This window comes from Mesoplodon densirostris, chromosome 18, assembly GCF_025265405.1.
Source record: "Mesoplodon densirostris isolate mMesDen1 chromosome 18, mMesDen1 primary haplotype, whole genome shotgun sequence".
NCBI lineage: Eukaryota > Metazoa > Chordata > Mammalia > Artiodactyla > Ziphiidae > Mesoplodon > Mesoplodon densirostris.
The window spans coordinates 28,062,110-28,083,752 of NC_082678.1; the positions used below are offsets into that span (position 1 = coordinate 28,062,110).

General features: G+C 53.9%; 1 protein-coding gene across 1 annotated transcript; it reads left to right on the plus strand.

The window, feature by feature from the left end:
- Positions 1–6,531: 6,531 nt before the first annotated feature.
- Positions 6,532–9,484, plus strand: LOC132478901 (forkhead box protein J1-like). The gene is made up of 2 exons (XM_060082368.1): positions 6,532–7,029; positions 8,717–9,484. Exons 1-2 carry the CDS (start codon positions 6,532–6,534, stop codon positions 9,482–9,484), a joined length of 1,266 nt encoding a protein of 421 aa, XP_059938351.1.
- Positions 9,485–21,643: the final 12,159 nt, after the last annotated feature.

Sequence of the window (21,643 nt, forward strand, 5' to 3'; positions counted from 1 at the left end):
AATCCCCAGAGACACCTCCCACGGCCTTCCCAGGGGCTCGCCAGCCTTTCCACTTAGCGTTGACCCAGCCAGGCCTGGGCCAGAGCGGCTGAGGTCCAGGGTACACTTCACTTCCTGCCTTCCCACTCTTTACCTGGCTTCTGTCTGTCCATTGGTTTCTCATGTCTTTTTGCCAAATGTACGTCTGTCTGTCCAGTTTGTTTATTTTGAAACTCATTTAGGTTATCCAGACTTCGTGTGAAAGTTCATGTTCACCCACACCCAACCCCAAGCTTGCTGGGCACGCGCACATCCGAGGGGCCCTCGCTGAGGCTTCCATTCCTAACTGGCAAGAGCCTGTATTTAATATGCTGAAATTTTCCAGGAAAAAAAAAATATTTGTGAGACTAGATTAATCCCTGTTCCACAAAAGCGGGGATGCTTCTGTGGCAAAGGTTACAGGCAGGATTTGTTTTGGTCACTAGTTGGGGAAGATGCCATCTCTGCCCTCACTCCGCCCTGAGTCTGGGGCAGCGGTGCCGGCCAGCCGCTCACTGGGCTTCAAGAGAGGAATCTAGGCTCCTGCCTCCCCACAGTGGCCGCCCACTAACCCCCGAGTTTGGCAGAGAGAGCTCCTGGGAATTGTTTCAGCCACCCATGCTGTTGGAAACTGACCCCAGGCCTTGTGCTTCCTCCTCTCCCTAACTCCTTCGGGCCAACCTGCTGGTGGATGTTTATTCCACTCTGGGATGGCGGCAGGGGAGCGAGACCTGGAAGGAAAACAATGCCTGGGCTTCTTTACAGTGATCTCGGGAGCCAGCCATTCTCAGATTAAACTGGCTTCACCGTTCAGGCCAGACATGAAACCGAATGACAGTGGCGGGAGAGGGAGTTGAGGGTCGCATCGTAGCCTCACCCCGAGGTCTCAAGGGCTCTTATGGGAGAAGGAAAGTGCATCTGCTCTCTTGGTAAAATGTTTCTCGGGTTCTGCTGTTAGCGTCACACTGGTAATAAAGAGCTGGGGAACTCTCTGGAAGCATCTGTCGGGTTAATGTCAGGTTAATGACAGGAGCATCCACTGTGGTAGTTCCCGTGGAATCAACAGACCTCACCACGCTCAGCTGTAAGTTCAAAGTTCCATCCTATGACTGAGGTGCCTCAGGCTGGCTTGGCCGTCAGGACAGCTTCTCAGGCACTCGGTCTCCCTCTCCACGCTGTTTCCCTCCCCACACGGATGCCACTCCCCTCACGGAGGGCCCACAAGGAGGGAGCCCGGGGAGCATCCCATGGTCCACCGGCCCCAGGCCCAAAGCTGCTCTGCCAGGAGCCCCAGCTGGTGGCAAGTATGGCTCAGGTCCCCATCCTCGCTGCTCTCATCACCCTTGTGGGAGTGATGCTGAGAAAGCACCTGTGTCATTCCAGCACCTCTTCCCCTAAGAAGCCTCTGGGTTTTCTTTGGCCCCAAGACAAATGCGGTGCCGCGGGGGGGGGGGGGGCGATGGTATGTTCTGAGATTGTTCTGCAAGGTTCACAAAGGGAGGAACTCTGAGTTGACCATTGTAGGTGGTGAGCCGATTAGAATCACGAGGCCGTGCTAGGTAGACGGGCCTCCAAGGAATCTGATGGAGTATCACACAGGCGGCAGGATAGTGGCCAGGGGACGAGTGACAATTCTGTGAAAAGGCTCTGGGGCGTGTGATGGGAAAAAGCAAAGATAATTTGAGTTTATTAGTGGAAATACAAATGTTTTTGTTTTGTTTTGTTTTGTTTTTTGTGGTACGTGGGCCTCTCACGGTTGTGGCCTCTCCCGTTGCAGAGCACAGGCTCCGGACGCACCGGCTCACCGGCCACGGCTCATGGGACAAGCCGCTCGGTGGCATGCGGGATCTTCCCGGACCGGGGCTCGAACCCATGTCCCCTGCATCGGCAGGCGGACTCTCAACCAAGGGTAAGCTGTGAAAAGGCGAAAGAGAGGCATGGACATATATACACTACCAAACGTAAGGTAGATAGATAGTGGGAAGCAGCCGCAGAGCACAGGGAGATCAGCTCGGTGCTTTGTGACCGCCTGGAGGGGTGGGATGGGGAGGGTGGGAGGGAGGGAGGTGCATGAGGGAAGGGGTGTGGGAACAGATGTATATGTATGACTGATTCACTTTGTTATAAAGCAGAAACTAATAAAAAAATAAAAATAAAATAAAAATAAAAATAAAAACAATAAATACTTGGGAAGAAAAAAAAAACTGACTCAAGACAAGCTGGACATGGAGGAGTGAGAGAGGGCAAGGGGTAGAGGGAAAGACATGTTTCTGGGTGGGGGCTGGTGTACCATCCCCCGGGCACAGCTCCTGCGCAGAGGCTTGATATGGAGCCCTCACCTCCACCCACCCACAGCAATCAGAGAAGAAAAGGAAATAAAAGGAATCCAAATTGGAAAAGAAGATGTAAAGCTGTCACTGTTTGCAGATGACATGATACTAGACATAGAGAATCCTAAAGATGCTACCAGAAAACTACTAGAGCTAATCAATGTATTTGGTAAAGTAGCAGGATACAAAATTAATGCACAGAAATCTCTGGCATTCCCGTCCACTAATGATGAAGAATCTGAAAGTGAAATCAAGAAAACACTCCCGTTTACCATTGCAACAAAAAGAATAAAATACCTAAGAATAAACCTACCTAAGGAGACAAAAGACCTGTATGCAGAAAATTATAAGACACTGATGAAAGAAATTAAAGATGATACAAATAGATGGAGAGATATACCATGCTCCTGGATTGGAAGAATCGATATCGTGAAAATGACTCTACTACCCAAAGCAATCTACAGGTTCAATGCAATCCCTATCAAACTTCCACTGGCATTTTTCACAGAACTGGAACAAAACATTTCAAACTTTGTTTGGAAAAACAAAAGACTCCGAATAGCCAAAGCAATCTTGAGAACGAAAAACGGAGCTGGAGGAATCAGGCTTCCTGACTTCAGACTACACTACAAAGCTACAGTAATCAAGACAGTGTTTTACTGGCACAAAACCAGAAAGATAGATCAATGGAACAGGATAGAAAGCCCAGAGATAAACCCACGCACATATGGTCAACTGATCTTTGATCAAGGAGGCAGGAATGTACAGTGGAGAAAGGACAGCCTCTTCAATAAGTGGTGCTGGGAAAACTGGACAGGGACATGTAAAAGTATGAGATTAGATCATTCCCTAACACCATACACAAAAATAAGCTCAAAATGGATTAAAGACCTCAATGTAAGGCCAGAAACTATCAAAGTCTTAGAGGAAAACAGAGGCAGAACACTCTATGACATAAATCACAGCAAGATCCTTTTGGACCCACCTCCTAGAGAAATGGAAATAAAAACAAAGATAAACAAATGGGACCTAATGAAACTTCAAAGCCCTTGCACAGCAAAGGAAACCATAAACAAGACCAAAAGACAACCCTCAGAATGGGAGAAAATATTTGCAAATGAAGCAACTGACAAAGGATTAATCTCCAAAATTTAAAAACAGCTCATGCAGCTCAATAGCAAAACAACAAACAACCCAATCCAAAATTGGGCAGAAGACTTAAATAGGCATTTCTCCAAAGAAGATATACAGACTGCCAACAAACACATGAAAGAATGCTCAACATCATTAATCATTAGAGAAATGCAAATCAAAACTACAATGAGATATCATCTCACACCAGTCAGAATGGCCATCATCAAGAAATCTAGAAACAATAAATGCTGGAGAGGGTGTGGAGAAAAGGGAACACTCTTGCACTGCTGGTGGGAATGTGAATTGGTACAGCCACTATGGAGAACAGTATGGAGGTTCCTTAAAAGACTAAAAATCGAACTACCATATGACCCAGCAATCCCACCACTAGGCATATACCCTGAGAAAACCATAATTCAAAAAGAGGCATGTACCAGAATGTTCATTGCAGCTCTATTCACAATAGCCCGGAGATGGAAACAACCTAAGTGTCCATCATCGGATGAATGGATAAAGAAGATGTGGCACATATATACAATGGAATATTACTCAGCCATAAAAAGAAACGAAACTGAGCTCTTTGTAATGAGGTGGATAGACCTAGAGTCTGTCATACAGAGTGAAGTAAGTCAGAAAGAGAAAGACAAATACCGTATGCTAACACATATATATGGAATTTTTAAAAAATGTCATGAAGAACCTAGGGGTAAAACAGGAATAAAGTCACAGACCTACTTGAGAATGGACTTGAGGATATGGGGAGGGGGAAGGGTAAGCTGTGACAAAGCGAAAGAGAGGCATGGACATATATACACTACCAAACGTAAGGTAGATAGATAGTGGGAAGCAGCCGCAGAGCACAGGGAGATCAGCTCGGTGCTTTGTGACCGCCTGGAGGGGTGGGATGGGGAGGGTGGGAGGGAGGGAGGTGCATGAGGGAAGGGATGTGGGAACAGATGTATATGTATGACTGATTCACTTTGTTATAAAGCAGAAACTAATTAAAAAAATAAAAATTAAATAAAAATTAAAATAAAACAATACATACTTGGGAAGAAAAAAAAAACTTTGACTCAAGACAAGCTGGACATGGAGGAGTGAGAGAGGGCAAGGGGTAGAGGGAAAGACATGTTTCTGGGTGGGAGCTGGTGTACCATCCCCCGGGCACAGCTCCTGCGCAGAGGCCTGATAAGGAGCCCTCACCTCCACCCACCCCCTTCAACCAGAGAACTTCCAACTGCAGCTCCTCAGTAATTGAAGAGCAGGAAAGCTGGTGACTGGAGGGAGGCTGGGGGAGGGGAGGAGGAAGGACCACAGTCCACCGTTAGTCCGTCACTTAAAGGCTGGTGAAATTAATGGGGCAAATGACCCCAGTCAAAGAATTTGGCAAGTCCACGGCTTTCCTGGGTTTCACCCAGCGGCTCTGTTTCCTCGGCTCTCTGGAAAGGAGGGAGAGCACTTGCGAAGAAGCCTCTGGAATGTCAGCTTCTGGGAATCTTGCTGAGGACGGGGCGGGGAGGGAGCGCTTACCGGGAAACACTGGATTACCCTAGCCGCCTTGGGGTGCCTGCGACCGGGGCTGCGGTTTCTGCGGACCTGAGCGGCAGGTGGCATCGGAGAGTCAGACCTGCTTGCGGGCACCAAGACGACACTCGGTCGGGAGACCGGGACAGGCCGCAGAAACGTGAGCAAGTGCCACTCGCAGCCCAGAGGAGAGGAAAGGAAAGCCCCAAGCATGCACCCAGCCCTGGCCCCCACGCCACGGGCTGCGTCCCAGGAGCCATCGCCACCTCTGAGCAGCCCAGATGGGAAGGGGGTGGGGCGGAGGACGGTTCCCGCGGCGAACTGCTCGCCGAGGGCCCCGGGGCCTCTGCGGGAGCGCCAAGCCGCGCGCCTCTCCGAGCCCTGCGCGGGGCCCTCGGGCGGGAATGCGCGGAGCCGGGACGCGGTGGCGGGTAGGGGGCTGGGTCGCGCGCGGGAGAGGGCGGCAGGAGGGAGCTGGAAGAGAGTTACCGCGTGAGAGAGCGGTTAAGAGCGCGCGGTCTCTTTGGAGATGCCCTGGCCAATGGCAGAAGCGGAAGCTGTTTTTATGGGCGGGGCGTCGCCACGGCAGCAGGAGACGCCTTGCGAGCGGCTACTGAGTGCCGGTCCCTGGCCGCTGGCTTTCAGAGAGGCGCCGTCGGGCGTGAGTGGCGACGAGGATTGCTGGCTGGGCCCTCGAGCTGGGAGCAGAGAGCCGCGGTGAGGGTGGGCGGTGGGAGGACTTTCTTTGAGAACCTTCCTTTGGCCCGGGCTGCGCTCTGAGCCAGGTAAGGGACGGGGAGGGCTGCAGGCCGTGGGAAGGGAGGGCCTCAGTACCAGCCCGCTCTCCCATCCGTCCCCGACGGAAGTGGTGGGCCCGGGGACTGACATCAGAGGCGTTTGGGGGACACTCACTTCCCACCCCCTTATAACTCTCTGTATTGTTTCCTTCCTTCCCCTTGATCCCCATCCTAATATCCCTTTTCAAAGATCAGACGACCTCCCCCGCCCCCCGACCCGTCGTACTGCCCTCCTGGACTCTCTCGCCCCATTTCCATTGGTTGTGGACGGAGAGAGGGGGGTTAATTCCCCGCTTTGAGGGAGAAAGGGGTGGCCTCGCATGCCCCTACACTCTTCCCTCGTTTGGCTAATTAAGTCTCCTCTAAAAGATCCAAGAGGAAAAGAGCGAGGCGAACCCCCTGTGGGTCGGACCCCCGGGCACACCTTCTGTTTCCCAGACGTCGGCAGTAAAAGATCCTCCCCAGCTGCAGGAAGGATTTTAGTAAGAGCCTCCCCCCTCGCCCACACTCTCCCCTCGGGGGTGGGGAAAGAGGGCTCAGTTCCCGCTCTGGTCCCCGCAGGCACCACACTCCGTTTGGAGGAGGCTACCCCCGGATCGCGGGATGGAAGCCCGCTTCCGGGAGGCTGCGTAACTGAAGCGGCGGGAGTCAGCGGGCCGGAGAGCTCGGCGGCCACCCTCGGCTCGGCTCGTGGATGTTGACAGCCCCCTCGGAGAGTCCCCGCAGATATGGCGGAGAGCTGGCTACGCGTCTCGGGAGCAGGGGCAGCGGAGGAGGCCGGACCGGAAGGCGGCCTGGAGGAGTCCAACGCCCTGAATGACAGCCTGACCAGCCTGCAGTGGCTGCAGGACTTCTCCTTTCTCAACGCCGAGGTCCCCGCCCTGCCTTCGGCGGACACCGACCCCCACGGCTACCACGAGCTGTCAGGCTCGGCCGAGCCGGGGTCTCCCCTGGCGGCGGACCCCGCCTGCCTGGGGCAGCCGCACACACCCGGCAAGCCCACGTCCTTGTGCACGCCGCGGAGCGCCCCCTCGGGGCTGCAGGCCTCGCCTCCCGACGACGTGGACTACGCCACCAACCCGCACGTGAAGCCGCCCTACTCGTATGCCACGCTCATCTGCATGGCCATGCAGGCCAGCAAGGCCACCAAGATCACCCTGTCGGCCATCTACAAGTGGATCACGGACAGTTTCTGTTACTTCCGCCACGCTGATCCCACCTGGCAGGTAGGGAGGCACTCCCTCCCTCCCTCCCCATGCCCGCGCGGACTGGACTCACATGCCAGATCCGCAGGCCAAGTAGGCGCGGTACGGCCAGGGCCCCGAGAGAGGAAGGCCGTCCAGGAAGGACCTCAAGGGAGCCCAGTGCTTGGACTGCTGCCCCTTTGACTTCAGAGACGGAGGAGGGAGGATGTTCAGAGGGCTGTAGGGGTGCCGACCTAGAGGTTCAAGTGGAAAGAACTTGTCACTCATCCGGCAGGCTCAGCCCAAAGACCAGGGCTGAACTATGCGTGGACACAGCCCCCCAGGGTAGGTTGATGGACTGAGGGACACATTTTTGTCCCAAGTCCTGGAATTCCTCGACACTACCCTCCTCAAGGTCAGTTTGTCAGGGCCTGACTGGAGGCAGAGCATCGTTCCTGCCAGGCTCTGCATCCCGCCTGCTTTCAGTTGGCTGGAGGGGCTCTGGGAGGGGAGAGGGGCGTGCTGCAGGGTGTGAAGGCCATCTGTGTCCCAGTGGAAGGGCTACGGGGCCTTCCGAAAGCTGCCGTGCCAGCCCCCACCCCAAGCCCTCCCTAGTTTCCTGCCTACACTCCTGCCCCTCTTCTCATCAACCTCCCTGGGGGGACAATTACCTCAGCCACGTGCTTTCCACAGGGGCTCTTTCCTCCCACACTGGCTTCATGTTCCAAGTCTCCGGAACCTGGCACAGAGCAGCCAAGGGGCCCAGACCACCATGTAAATCTCCCAGTCTTGCCAGGGGGCACTACTCACCTGCCGGCCCCACCCACCAGGCCCCAGACCCCTGTGCCCCAGCGTGGTTTGGACTGTGCACCCAGGCGTGAACAAGGCAGGATGGTGATTCAGGCTGGGCACACACTGCCCTGAGCCTCTTCGACCATCAGGATCAGGGGCTACTTGGGGACAGAGACCCTGAGGATGCACAGATCCTTCCCTGTGGCACAGGTCACAGGATCAGAGTTCCTGTGATCACACCTATTCCACGTTTGCTTGGGCCCTGACCCTGGGGCAGGTACCATTTGTAACCTTGGTGAGAAAGCAGAGACCCTCCACCACCCCCCACCCCACCCCAAGCCTGAGAGGCCCCAGGAATGAGCGCTATGCTCTTGGCTGGGTAATAATCAACTGAGGCCTCAGAGCCTGGGGTGGGAGGAGGGGGACATGGTGGGTGAGGGCCCAGGCCAGCAGCCGGCTCTAGAAACAAGGAAAGTCATCAGATCCTCCCACACTTCATCCCCCCCGCCACACACACCCCCTCACACCCACTCACTCATTTCACAAACAGAGAAGGCCAGCCAGGCCCAGGCAGAGGGAGATGGCCGTCCAGGACCTGGGGGAGCCAAGGCCTTTGAGCAGAGGCCGCAAGCAGCGGGGTAAGGGAGGGAGGGCAGGACAGGCTGGCACTGAGAGCCACCCTGCGGCTCAGGGCTCGGATGACTGAGCAGGCAGATATCCTGGCAAAAGGGAACAAAAGCCCCCGACAGCACTCCCAGCTCCTGGTGCCCCGTGGCTGGTGTCCCAGAGCCTCCCGCTCGGAGCAGCGCCTCTGTCTCCCCTGCCCCCATCGGAGAGAAGGTGGTGGTGGGACTGGCAGTGGCGCTAGGAGCCCCCCATCACTGACCCCACCCACTCTCCCAGCTGTCTTCCTTCTCTCCTATCTCCCTGTGTCCAGAACTCCATCCGCCACAACCTGTCCCTGAAGAAGGGCTTCATCAAGATGCCCCGGGAGAAGGACGAGCCAGGCAAGGGGGGCTTCTGGCGCATCGACCCCCAGTACGCCGAGCGGCTGCTGAGTGGGGCCTTGAAGAATCGGCGGCTGCCCCCAGTCCACATCCACCCGGCCTTTGCCCGCCAGGCCGCGCCAGAGCCCAGCGCCGCCCCATGGGCCGGGCCACTGACCGTGAGCACCGAGGCCCAGCAGCTGCTGCGGGAGTTCGAGGAGGCCACTGGGGAGGCGGGCTGGGGTGCAGGCGAGGGCAGGCTGGGGCGTAAGCGTCAACAGCCGCTGCCCAAGCAGGAGGCCAAGGTCCCGCGGCCCTCCAGCCCCCTGCTGCTGACCCCGGAGGAGCAGGGTGAGCTGGAACCCCTCAAGGGCAACTTTGACTGGGAGGCCATCTTGGACGCTGGCACGCTGGACGGGGAGCTGGGCACGCTGGAGACCTCGGAGCTGATCCCGCCGCTGAGCCCTGCCTCCCACGGGGACATGGACCTCACCATCCATGGCCACCACATCGACTGCCCTGTTACCTGGGGGCCTCCAGTGGAGCAGGCTACCGACAGCCTGGACTTCGATGAGACCTTCCTGGCCACATCCTTCCTGGAGCACCCCTGGGACGAGAGCACCCGTAGCTCCCTGCCCCCCGAGCCCCTCTTTGAGGCCGGGGATGCCACACTGGCCTCTGACCTGCATGACTGGGCCAGCCTGGGCGCCTTCTTGTAAGAAGCCAGGCCCTGCCCCACCTCCAGACAGCACCGAAGTCTGGGCCCAGACTGCCCCCCTCCCCGCCAGTGCAGGCCCATGGACACCCTACCGCCCAGGCAGGGGCTGGGCCAGGTCACCCCACCAGGCCACACGGCCCCCAGCCCAGGCCATCCTCAGATTCTAGTCCAGCAGGCTGAGAATTGGGGCCCAGGACCAAAATTGCTGCCTCCGCTCCCCAGCCCCCCATACACACAGTGTTTCATGGATCCACTTCTTCCCTGCCCCAGAGACACGCTAAGGGCCCTGCACTATGAGAGCTGCGGCTTGGAGGGGCCCTGGCCAAGCTGGAAACATCAGTACGGGGCCCGCCCCGAACACCTTAGCTTCTGAAGCTTCTCTCTCTCCTGCTCTCCTCCCCAGGTCTCTATCCAGAGCAAGTTCCCAGCTACAACAAATGCTGATTAGGTGACTGCAAATTAACACCCAAGAGGCCTCTCCCGGCAGTCTGTGAGGAGGAGCTAGGCGGAGGGGGGAAGAGAGAGGAGACAGAAAGGAGGCCGGGGTGCCGGGTGGAACCAGGAGATTTTCTAAGGCCTCTGGGATCTTCTGGCTTCATCCCTAGAGGTGGGGCAGAGTGTATGTGTCCCTAATCTTTGAGCCCAACTTGAGGCTGAGAGCAGCGGGGAGATGGGGATCTGGGGGTTAGGGGCTGGGGCAGCCAAGCTGCAGAGGGAAAGGGGACAGACAGACTAATGTAGTGAGTGTAGCTATAGCTGAGGCTTAACTGGGAGGGACGCAGTGCTTGCTAGAACCACTGGGACCAGGAATGGGGGGATGGCCCCGTGCCCTTGCTTGCACTCCTGCAGGGGAGTGTCTTGCTCCACCATAAACGCCCTGGGCTGCATCCCACATCCACTCTCCTAACCCGTCGGGCATTTTAACCTTTTTCATAGAAAGTTATTTACAATAAAAACAGTTTTAAAAATAAAGTTTTAAAAAGTCTCAAAATGGACCTGCTTGCAACTTTCTCTGGGGAAAAGCATGGGCCAGTTTTGGGGAGGCCACGGCCCAAGGGGGAATGGCTGGGAGGAAGATGGGGGGCACCAAAGGCCTGCAGAGTGTCCCCTGATGCACTCCTCATGATCTCTGGGTGCCCAGAGAGAAAGGGGGTGAGAGGCGGCCCTCGGGGGTCCCCTGCAGCCAGGGCCTCGGCACCTCTATATGTGCAATGGGGAGACTGTACCCACAGCCCCGAGGAGCAGGCGGCAAAGGAGGCCCAGCCCCCTCCCTGGCCCTGGGGACTCACTCACAAAGGCCGTTCTTGCCCAGGGCTCGGCTCACGTTCCCCACCTCGCCCAAGTTGAGGGCCTGCCCAGACTCACCTGCGGTCCTCGCCTGGGCCTGTCTCCAGCTCCTCCCTCCCTTGGTCCCTTCCTGAAGGGACAGGGTGTGAGGTCAGAGGGCCCCAGGCCCTGGGGTCCCACTTGCCACCCTGGGGTTCATTCACTCCGCCCAGGGCCTTCCCTCCAATGCAGGTTGGGGCTGAGGGAGGCCATCAGGGCAGACGGAAGACGGGGTGCCTAGACCCGACAGCTCCAGCCTGTGCGGAATCAACGTACCAGAGTTCTGATGGGGAAACTGAGGCACAGCAAATATGTGACACTCAGCAGGCACCTTTCAACCCCCTCACCCCAGCTTTGCCGGGAACCCATCTCTCCCCCGAGCCCGCACCTGGCCCCGCCAGCACGCCCTTGTGGAGCACAGCCCCTTCCCCCAGCACTCACGTGCACGTGCGCACAGACACACACACACACACACACACACACACACACACAAACGGGCACTGTCCTACACAATCCTGCCCAGCCTCCACGGGCCCCTTTCTCCTGAAGCCCCTTTCTTTCCTTGCACTGGAGGCTGGCTCCAGAACACCCTGGCATTCCCCCGCCAACTTGCTGCTTTCCCTTGCTAATTATTCCAAATATTTCAGAAGGGTGCGCCCACTGCAGGGCCAGCCGGGTTGGGGCCTTACAGAGCTCAGGAGGCAGCCCATCCCCTTCCCACCGCTTGCTGAGGAGGCTGCCCCAACCTCCCTCTGAGACTCCCTTCACTCCCTAAGCAACGACTCCCTCCCTCTCCCCACCACCCTCCGGCCTTCCTCCCCACGCTCCCCAGCACTGGGGGACATGGGGGCTCCAACCTCTCCACTGGTCCCCAGGCTCAGCCTCCAGCCCCCGCCAAAAGGGGTACACCCTGGATTGACAGGTGGGGCCGGTCACTGTCCCCCCTCCTCACCCTCTGCCTGGGCCCATGCTGGGGAAAGAGGGGCAAGGTCAGGGGCTGGCAGAACTGCCTGCCAGGTAAGGAAAGGCTGAAGAAGCTTCTGGCTGCCAGGAAGAATCCCCAGGAGCTCCTGAAAATCCCTATGCTTGGCACTAGCGTCTCTGGGGCTGGGACCCAAACACTGGCACTTTTAAGGGTCCATGGATGCTGCCAACGAGCAGCCAAAGCTAAGAGGGGGCTCCGAAGCGGCCAGAACACAGGGCTTCACACACCCTTTCAGCAGGCAGCGTTTGGGGGTTGGCGGTGGAGGGGGCGGGAAGCGTGAGTGGATCCTGTCCCTCCTATTCATCCCTGCCCCGGCCCTTGGCTGGGTGGCTTTTTCAAAAAACGTTCAGTGACTCCGTATTTATTTAGGGATTCAATGTAATCCCAGTCAATATATATTTTGCGCCCTTAACAGTAAGTTGCAGACAGGCTGCCCCATTAGCACTAGATACTTTAGTGTGTGTTTCCTTAGAACAAGGACACGCCTCCATAATCCCAGTACCACCATCACAATCAGGAAATGAACACTGACCTGGTAATCCCATGTAACCGCAGACCCCCTTCACATCTTGCAGATCACCCCAGTAATGCTCCTCTCCATTCCAGCATCCCAATCCAGGACCCCATGTGGCACTGAGTTGTCCTTTCTCTTTTGCCCTGTGTGGCTTTGAGCCCATGACTCAAGCTCTCTGGGCAGGTTTCGCATTTCCTTTGATCTCCACTTTTGAGGTGAGAAGCCCTTCAGCCACTTCAGCCTCAGGTGTGGTACAGTCCCTTCCCAAAGCAAGAAGCCAGCTTTCTGTCTCCTCACTTTCCACCTCTTCCCTATCCTCCCTCCCCCATGTATCGCCAGCCAGGAAAGGGATGAGGGGCAATGTTCAGGAACTCAGTGTTTGGGGACCCTCGCCGTCTGCCCACGGGACAGGCCACCCCCAGCTCCAGTGACGGCAAGGCCCCCGGGATGGGATTCCATGCTGGCCTGAAGCAAATGCGCCAGGCCTCCTGAAGAGCTGAGCTGAGGGCAGGAAACACTCTTCTCCCCGCCTCTGCCCCCCTCAACATACTGGGGACCCAGACTTGAAGAAGGAAGGTCATGTCCATGGTGTCCTCCCAGATCAGCACCGACACCGTCTCCTCCATGTCCGGCTCCTACATCGCCCCTGGCATGGAAGAGGACGGGGAGGCTCTCCCCCCTGCCCCCGGGCCGCCAGCAGGACGCCCTCAGAAGAAGGAGACGTAAGAGAGGAGCATGGGATCGCCCTCGCCGCTCTGCTCTGCTCTGTACTCGAGTCCCAAGGAGCTCAGTCCAGGGCCTGCCAGGGAGATTGGCAAAGCCCCCCAGTGCTCGGGAGGGGAGCCCTGGAAAACACGGTACCGGGTTGTTGAATCAAAGACTCCCTCAGATGTGATCTTCCATGTGGCACCACTTCTGTCCTGAGGACTTGGTTTGGGTTTGCTGCCAGGCGAGCTGGGTAGGAGAGCCGGTGGCATCTGCACCTTGACTTTTGTGGCTCCTTTGCAGGTGACGCCAGCGGCGTCTCCAGACTGCAACTTTGCGGGCCTCGTCGCCACCGCCGAAGAGCAGGATGCAGAGGTAAGAGCAAGGTGGACGCTGGTGCCCCTCCCCGGTCAGAGGGACTGCCGGCGCTGGCACAGGATGCAAATAGGATGGGGGCTCTTCTGGAAGAAGCCTTCCAAGGTGGTGCACTTGGATCTGTTAGAGGCAGGGTGCAGAGCAGAGGGACTGTCCAGTTAGCAGAGGGTGCTGGTCTCAGCGTAATAGGCGTGGGGTGAGTTCCAGAGGGAAGTCTTCCAGGCCAGACCCTTGAGAGGGCGTTTGTCCTCCAATTCACTTAGTATTTACCTGGCACAGGCATCTCACATCTTCCTGGCGCTGGGGGACACAAAGACCGAGTGACATGGCTTTTGCCTGCCCACACCCCCAATCCACCCATCCCACCCATTCCGGAGCTCCATCTGATGGAGGAATCAGAGTTATAACTCAGCGTGAGAAGTGCTCTGACGGAGGTGTGCCTGAGGTATATGGAATGCCCAGCTCCCAGTGGGGACTCTACAACTTTCTCTTGAGCCAGATGTTCTCAAAGGAGTATCTGGATGGGATTGGGGATCCTAAAGGGTTTCTGAAAGTTTTATGATCTCACGGTTTGCTTTTTCATTTGGCAACTTTGATTTCCACCTGAGAGAAACAGTGTGAGCTAAACTATTACCAAGGCTATTCCTGACAGTCCCAGGGTCCCTCTGTAAGGTGCCTCAGACCTGGTCCCCCTGTAATGTGTCTCAGACCTGGTCCCTACGGGCCGATCCTGCCTCGCCAAGCAAAATCTGCCTCTGCTGGGCCTCCCAGCCATCTCACACGGACAGGAAATGTATGGATACCATGAGGGTGATTAGTTCTGTCTTCTGACAATCAGTAGACTCATTTCACTGCTTTATGGACTCACAGTGCCTTCCTTCTGTCCTAGGGGAATGATGTTCTAGAAGAAGAGGACGGATCACCCACACAAGAAGATGGTAAAAGACCTGGTCTTTTGCTCCCTTTTATTATATTTCTTTCCCGGGTATTCTCTGAAGGGTACAGAAAGGGGCACTGGTGTGACTTGGTGGCACTGCTCAAGTGTGTGGCTTTGGGGAAAGGTCGTCTTCTTGATGGAATATCAAAGCAAGCAGGGTATCTGAGGACCTCAGCAGCCTTCCTGGCTCTTTCTGGGCCTCTGAGCCAAGGCTGCAGAAGATACATGGAGTTCTCCATCTACGTTGAGTAGATCCTAAAGCTTCTTGGGCAACTGCCATCACCTTCCTTCCTGCTTCAGCTTCTCAGCTGAGTCTCACAGAACTGCTCTAGCAGCCCCAAAGTTCATCTGCAGCAGGAGAACAGCTTCCTCCCCTTGGGGGAACCGACTGTTAGGCAGTAGGTTTTCCTGCTTTAGTGAAGAAAACGGCTGATGTTACAGTAGCAGAAGGATCACAGCCCTGGCGGCACAGCAAAGGTGAGGTGAAGAGACGTTAGCAGCTCAGCGTACACTAGTGTTTGTAGGCTATTGGCACGAGTCTCTTTACCATCGTTCAGGCCTCAAGTAGATATTTTTTTTAATTGGAAGAGTTGGTTTACAATGTTGTGTTAGTTTCTGCTGTACAGCAACGTGAATCAATTATACATATACATATATCCAATCTTTTTTTAGATTCTTTGCCCATATAGGCCATTACAGGGTACTGAGTAGAGTCCCCTGTGCTCTACAGCAGGTCCTTATTAGGTATCTATTTTATATATAGTAGTGTGTATATGTCAATCCCAATCTCCCAATTTATCCCTCCGCTCCCTTGCCCCCCGCCATAACCATAAGTTTGTTTTCTACACCTGTGACTCTATTTCTGTTTTGTAAATAAGGTCAACCATATCTTCAGTCGGAAGAATTTGGTTTCTAGTAAGCCAAGAAGCGAAGGAACAACCTACATATAGAGCAAGGAAGTGGCGGGGTGGGGGGAGGGTAGGCGAGCTGGGAATCCCACCTGGGAGTGTAGGACCAGGCGTCCCAGCAACCGGTGTCTCTTCCCTCTGCTCCTCTGAGGTGCCTCCACAGAAGGGCAACCTCCAGAGCAAACCTGGATCCCAGCCTGGATGCAGATGTCACACTAGTCACCTCTGCTTTGGCCATAGCAGTTGCTTGGGGGGCGGTGTGGTGTGCAGGGGTGCGCATGCGCACATGACCACTCTCTCCTGGCCAAGTAGTGCCGGAGGAGGGGTGGTCGCCCAGGCTGTGCCTCTGCCACACGCACACGCCAACCAAGCCGGAGTTGGGCGCTACCTCCCCTCGGTTGATGTCTTCAGGGCACAAGGCTCCGAGATCTCCATTGTGATTGCCGTCCCCAGTAGAATATTTGCTTCTAAAAGGCACAGGGCAGTACGTGGTTTCCGCCTGACATTCCATATGTGGTTTCCACCTGACATGCCGTACGCAGTAGATGTATGTTTCTTCCTCTCCCTTTCACCAAGGAAAAAAAACCGAGTGGGGAGCTTGAAAAAATAACATCTAAAACTGTCCCCTTCCCATCTTAGACGACTGTAGGTTTCTGGTCAGCCCCTTAAAACATCCTCAGAATAGCAAATTAAGTCTCAAAGAAAATAAATCATAATTTTGTGAACAATGCGATTCTTTGATTTGAGGTGCAAAATTACGGCACCAAAGAGCTTTAATTGCCATTTTATGTATTAGTCATTTCGCAGAGCCTTGTGGTCATAAACACACCCCACGTGCACCGACAGACACAGGCCGGAGTCCGGGGTCACTTCCCCCGTGGCTCTCCTAGCTCTTCCAGCCTGGCTTAGCTCTACTGTGGGCCCGGGTCTGCGTGTCCGAATCCCACAGACCTCCCCAGGGTCTGATTTCCCAGGAACGAAGGCTGGAAAGGGGCCAGTTAAGGAAACAGAGCAGAACAGAGCGAGAACGCAAACGTACCCACACAGTTTCCTTTATTGTCCACTCTACCCACTTAATTATTGTTTTCAATTTTAATTATTTATTTTTTTAGCATATGATTTGATGTTTTTTTGTCTCCATCCTTAAGATTTTTATTTTAAGGACAGCAAAGCAGAGAAAAACACAGCCAGGTCCTCTCTAACTGCCTTAACTCCGTTACAGGCCAGAGGACATTCGCATTTCTAGGTATGGAGTGTGACAATAACAATGACTTTGACATCGCCAGCATGAAAGCACTGGACAATAAGCTGTGCTCTGCGGTCTGCTTACCCGGTGAGTGGCAGTCTGCTGAACATGAACTTGGTGGGAGACGTTCCCCTGCTCGCACCCCTGCTCTCACCCTGGGACACCCATCTCCTGCCCTGCAGTTCCTGCAAGAAGGCATGGGCTTTGCTAAGGTGCTGGGAGCCAGTTGCTGAAAGGAAGTGAGGCGGCCTCGGGAGAGTCCTTGGGCAAAGAGCGACTCTGCTCTAAGCGAAACTATCTGGGCATGGAGAAAGGCACAAAAATACCTCCAAAGCCTTCCAATTTGACCTGACCGCGTCCTCTCCATCATGATCTTGCAGATCCCATGGCAGGGGGCCTGGTCTTGTTTCCATCAACAGGCAGTTTAAGGCAGACACGGCGTCTGTGATAAGGTCTTGGAAAGAGAGCCTGAGCCCTTGAAAAGGGAACCTGTAGCCCCTCAGAGGAGAGTGGTTAGTTAGGATCAGAGAGGAATTTCAAAGGCTGCATTTTATAGACTAGCTCTGTGATCCAGTGAGCCCTGGGCCACCACCAGTTGCCTTGTGCTCCCTAGATTTGGATCCCAAAGGAACGATCAGGGGTCGAGGGTGACTCTTCTCCCTGGAGCCCTAACTCTGTAAATTCAATCAGGGCCATCAACGTGCCCCTTATTCCTTCTCATGACACTAAACTGAATCCGGGATGAGTTCTCAGGAGGAGCCCACCTGTCAGTCACACTCTGGGCACTGATGTCCCCCTGCTCCATGCTCACCAAGGGCTTCACCAACCATGGCTCTAAAGCCACGTCTTGCCCGGTGGACTAGGTCGAAATTGCCCCTTCTGGGTTCACGGCAGAGACTGCCTTCATGTTGCATGGTTTGTAATCTCTTAAACATGCCCTGGACATGTTTAAGCTTCAGGACAGCCACGTCCCATCGTGGGTCCAGTGCTTTACTCCCTTGGCAACGTGGCTACAGGTGCTGGAGGGACACAAACTCCTGTGGTTGCCACTCTCCATCAGCTTGCAAAAGACCCAGGTCCTCACCCCTCTGGCCCCATGCAGGCTTGTGGGGGAGGAAGCCGTAATCCCCAGAGACACCTCCCACGGCCTTCCCAGGGGCTCGCCAGCCTTTCCACTTAGCGTTGACCCAGCCAGGCCTGGGCCAGAGCGGCTGAGGTCCAGGGTACACTTCACTTCCTGCCTTCCCACTCTTTACCTGGCTTCTGTCTGTCCATTGGTTTCTCATGTCTTTTTGCCAAATGTACGTCTGTCTGTCCAGTTTGTTTATTTTGAAACTCATTTAGGTTATCCAGACTTCGTGTGAAAGTTCATGTTCACCCACACCCAACCCCAAGCTTGCTGGGCACGCGCACATCCGAGGGGCCCTCGCTGAGGCTTCCATTCCTAACTGGCAAGAGCCTGTATTTAATATGCTGAAATTTTCCAGGAAAAAAAAAATATTTGTGAGACTAGATTAATCCCTGTTCCACAAAAGCGGGGATGCTTCTGTGGCAAAGGTTACAGGCAGGATTTGTTTTGGTCACTAGTTGGGGAAGATGCCATCTCTGCCCTCACTCCACCCTGAGTCTGGGGCAGCGGTGCCGGCCAGCCGCTCACTGGGCTTCAAGAGAGGAATCTAGGCTCCTGCCTCCCCGCAGTGGCCGCCCACTAACCCCCGAGTTTGGCAGAGAGAGCTCCTGGGAATTGTTTCAGCCACCCATGCTGTTGGAAACTGACCCCAGGCCTTGTGCTTCCTCCTCTCCCTAACTCCTTCGGGCCAACCTGCTGGTGGATGTTTATTCCACTCTGGGATGGCGGCAGGGGAGCGAGACCTGGAAGGAAAACAATGCCTGGGCTTCTTTACAGTGATCTCGGGAGCCAGCCATTCTCAGATTAAACTGGCTTCACCGTTCAGGCCAGACATGAAACCGAATGACAGTGGCGGGAGAGGGAGTTGAGGGTCGCATCGTAGCCTCACCCCGAGGTCTCAAGGGCTCTTATGGGAGAAGGAAAGTGCATCTGCTCTCTTGGTAAAATGTTTCTCGGGTTCTGCTGTTAGCGTCACACTGGTAATAAAGAGCTGGGGAACTCTCTGGAAGCATCTGTCGGGTTAATGTCAGGTTAATGACAGGAGCATCCACTGTGGTAGTTCCCGTGGAATCAACAGACCTCACCACGCTCAGCTGTAAGTTCAAAGTTCCATCCTATGACTGAGGTGCCTCAGGCTGGCTTGGCCGTCAGGACAGCTTCTCAGGCACTCGGTCTCCCTCTCCACGCTGTTTCCCTCCCCACACGGATGCCACTCCCCTCACGGAGGGCCCACAAGGAGGGAGCCCGGGGAGCATCCCATGGTCCACCGGCCCCAGGCCCAAAGCTGCTCTGCCAGGAGCCCCAGCTGGTGGCAAGTATGGCTCAGGTCCCCATCCTCGCTGCTCTCATCACCCTTGTGGGAGTGATGCTGAGAAAGCACCTGTGTCATTCCAGCACCTCTTCCCCTAAGAAGCCTCTGGGTTTTCTTTGGCCCCAAGACAAATGCGGTGCCGCGGGGGGGGGGCGATGGTATGTTCTGAGATTGTTCTGCAAGGTTCACAAAGGGAGGAACTCTGAGTTGACCATTGTAGGTGGTGAGCCGATTAGAATCACGAGGCCGTGCTAGGTAGACGGGCCTCCAAGGAATCTGATGGAGTATCACACAGGCGGCAGGATAGTGGCCAGGGGACCAGTGACAATTCTGTGAAAAGGCTCTGGGGCGTGTGATGGGAAAAAGCAAAGATAATTTGAGTTTATTAGTGGAAATACAAATGTTTTTGTTTTGTTTTGTTTTGTTTTTTGTGGTACGTGGGCCTCTCACGGTTGTGGCCTCTCCCGTTGCAGAGCACAGGCTCCGGACGCACCGGCTCACCGGCCACGGCTCATGGGCCAAGCCGCTCCGTGGCATGCGGGATCTTCCCGGACCGGGGCACGAACCCATGTCCCCTGCATGGGCAGGCGGACTCTCAACCAAGGGTAAGCTGTGAAAAGGCGAAAGAGAGGCATGGACATATATACACTACCAAACGTAAGGTAGATAGATAGTGGGAAGCAGCCGCAGAGCACAGGGAGATCAGCTCGGTGCTTTGTGACCGCCTGGAGGTGTGGGATGGGGAGGGTGGGAGGGAGGGAGGTGCATGAGGGAAGGGATGTGGGAACAGATGTATATGTATGACTGATTCACTTTGTTATAAAGCAGAAACTAATAAAAAAATAAAAATAAAATAAAAATAAAAATAAAAACAATAAATACTTGGGAAGAAAAAAAAAAACTGACTCAAGACAAGCTGGACATGGAGGAGTGAGAGAGGGCAAGGGGTAGAGGGAAAGACATGTTTCTGGGTGGGGGCTGGTGTACCATCCCCCGGGCACAGCTCCTGCGCAGAGGCTTGATATGGAGCCCTCACCTCCACCCACCCACAGCAATCAGAGAAGAAAAGGAAATAAAAGGAATCCAAATTGGAAAAGAAGATGTAAAGCTGTCACTGTTTGCAGATGACATGATACTAGACATAGAGAATCCTAAAGATGCTACCAGAAAACTACTAGAGCTAATCAATGTATTTGGTAAAGTAGCAGGATACAAAATTAATGCACAGAAATCTCTGGCATTCCCGTACACTAATGATGAAGAATCTGAAAGTGAAATCAAGAAAACACTCCCGTTTACCATTGCAACAAAAAGAATAAAATACCTAAGAATAAACCTACCTAAGGAGACAAAAGACCTGTATGCAGAAAATTATAAGACACTGATGAAAGAAATTAAAGATGATACAAATAGATGGAGAGATATACCATGCTCCTGGATTGGAAGAATCGATATCGTGAAAATGACTCTACTACCCAAAGCAATCTACAGGTTCAATGCAATCCCTATCAAACTTCCACTGGCATTTTTCACAGAACTGGAACAAAACATTTCAAACTTTGTTTGGAAAAACAAAAGACTCCGAATAGCCAAAGCAATCTTGAGAACGAAAAACGGAGCTGGAGGAATCAGGCTCCCTGACTTCAGACTACACTACAAAGCTACAGTAATCAAGACAGTGTTTTACTGGCACAAAACCAGAAAGATAGATCAATGGAACAGGATAGAAAGCCCAGAGATAAACCCACGCACATATGGTCAACTGATCTTTGATCAAGGAGGCAGGAATGTACAGTGGAGAAAGGACAGCCTCTTCAATAAGTGGTGCTGGGAAAACTGGACAGGGACATGTAAAAGTATGAGATTAGATCATTCCCTAACACCATACACAAAAATAAGCTCAAAATGGATTAAAGACCTCAATGTAAGGCCAGAAACTATCAAAGTCTTAGAGGAAAACAGAGGCAGAACACTCTATGACATAAATCACAGCAAGATCCTTTTGGACCCACCTCCTAGAGAAATGGAAATAAAAACAAAGATAAACAAATGGGACCTAATGAAACTTCAAAGCCCTTGCACAGCAAAGGAAACCATAAACAAGACCAAAAGACAACCCTCAGAATGGGAGAAAATATTTGCAAATGAAGCAACTGACAAAGGATTAATCTCCAAAATTTAAAAACAGCTCATGCAGCTCAATAGCAAAACAACAAACAACCCAATCCAAAATTGGGCAGAAGACTTAAATAGGCATTTCTCCAAAGAAGATATACAGACTGCCAACAAACACATGAAAGAATGCTCAACATCATTAATCATTAGAGAAATGCAAATCAAAACTACAATGAGATATCATCTCACACCAGTCAGAATGGCCATCATCAAGAAATCTAGAAACAATAAATGCTGGAGAGGGTGTGGAGAAAAGGGAACACTCTTGCACTGCTGGTGGGAATGTGAATTGGTACAGCCACTATGGAGAACAGTATGGAGGTTCCCTAAAAGACTAAAAATCGAACTACCATATGACCCAGCAATCCCACCACTAGGCATATACCCTGAGAAAACCATAATTCAAAAAGAGGCATGTACCAGAATGTTCATTGCAGCTCTATTCACAATAGCCCGGAGATGGAAACAACCTAAGTGTCCATCATCGGATGAATGGATAAAGAAGATGTGGCACATATATACAATGGAATATTACTCAGCCATAAAAA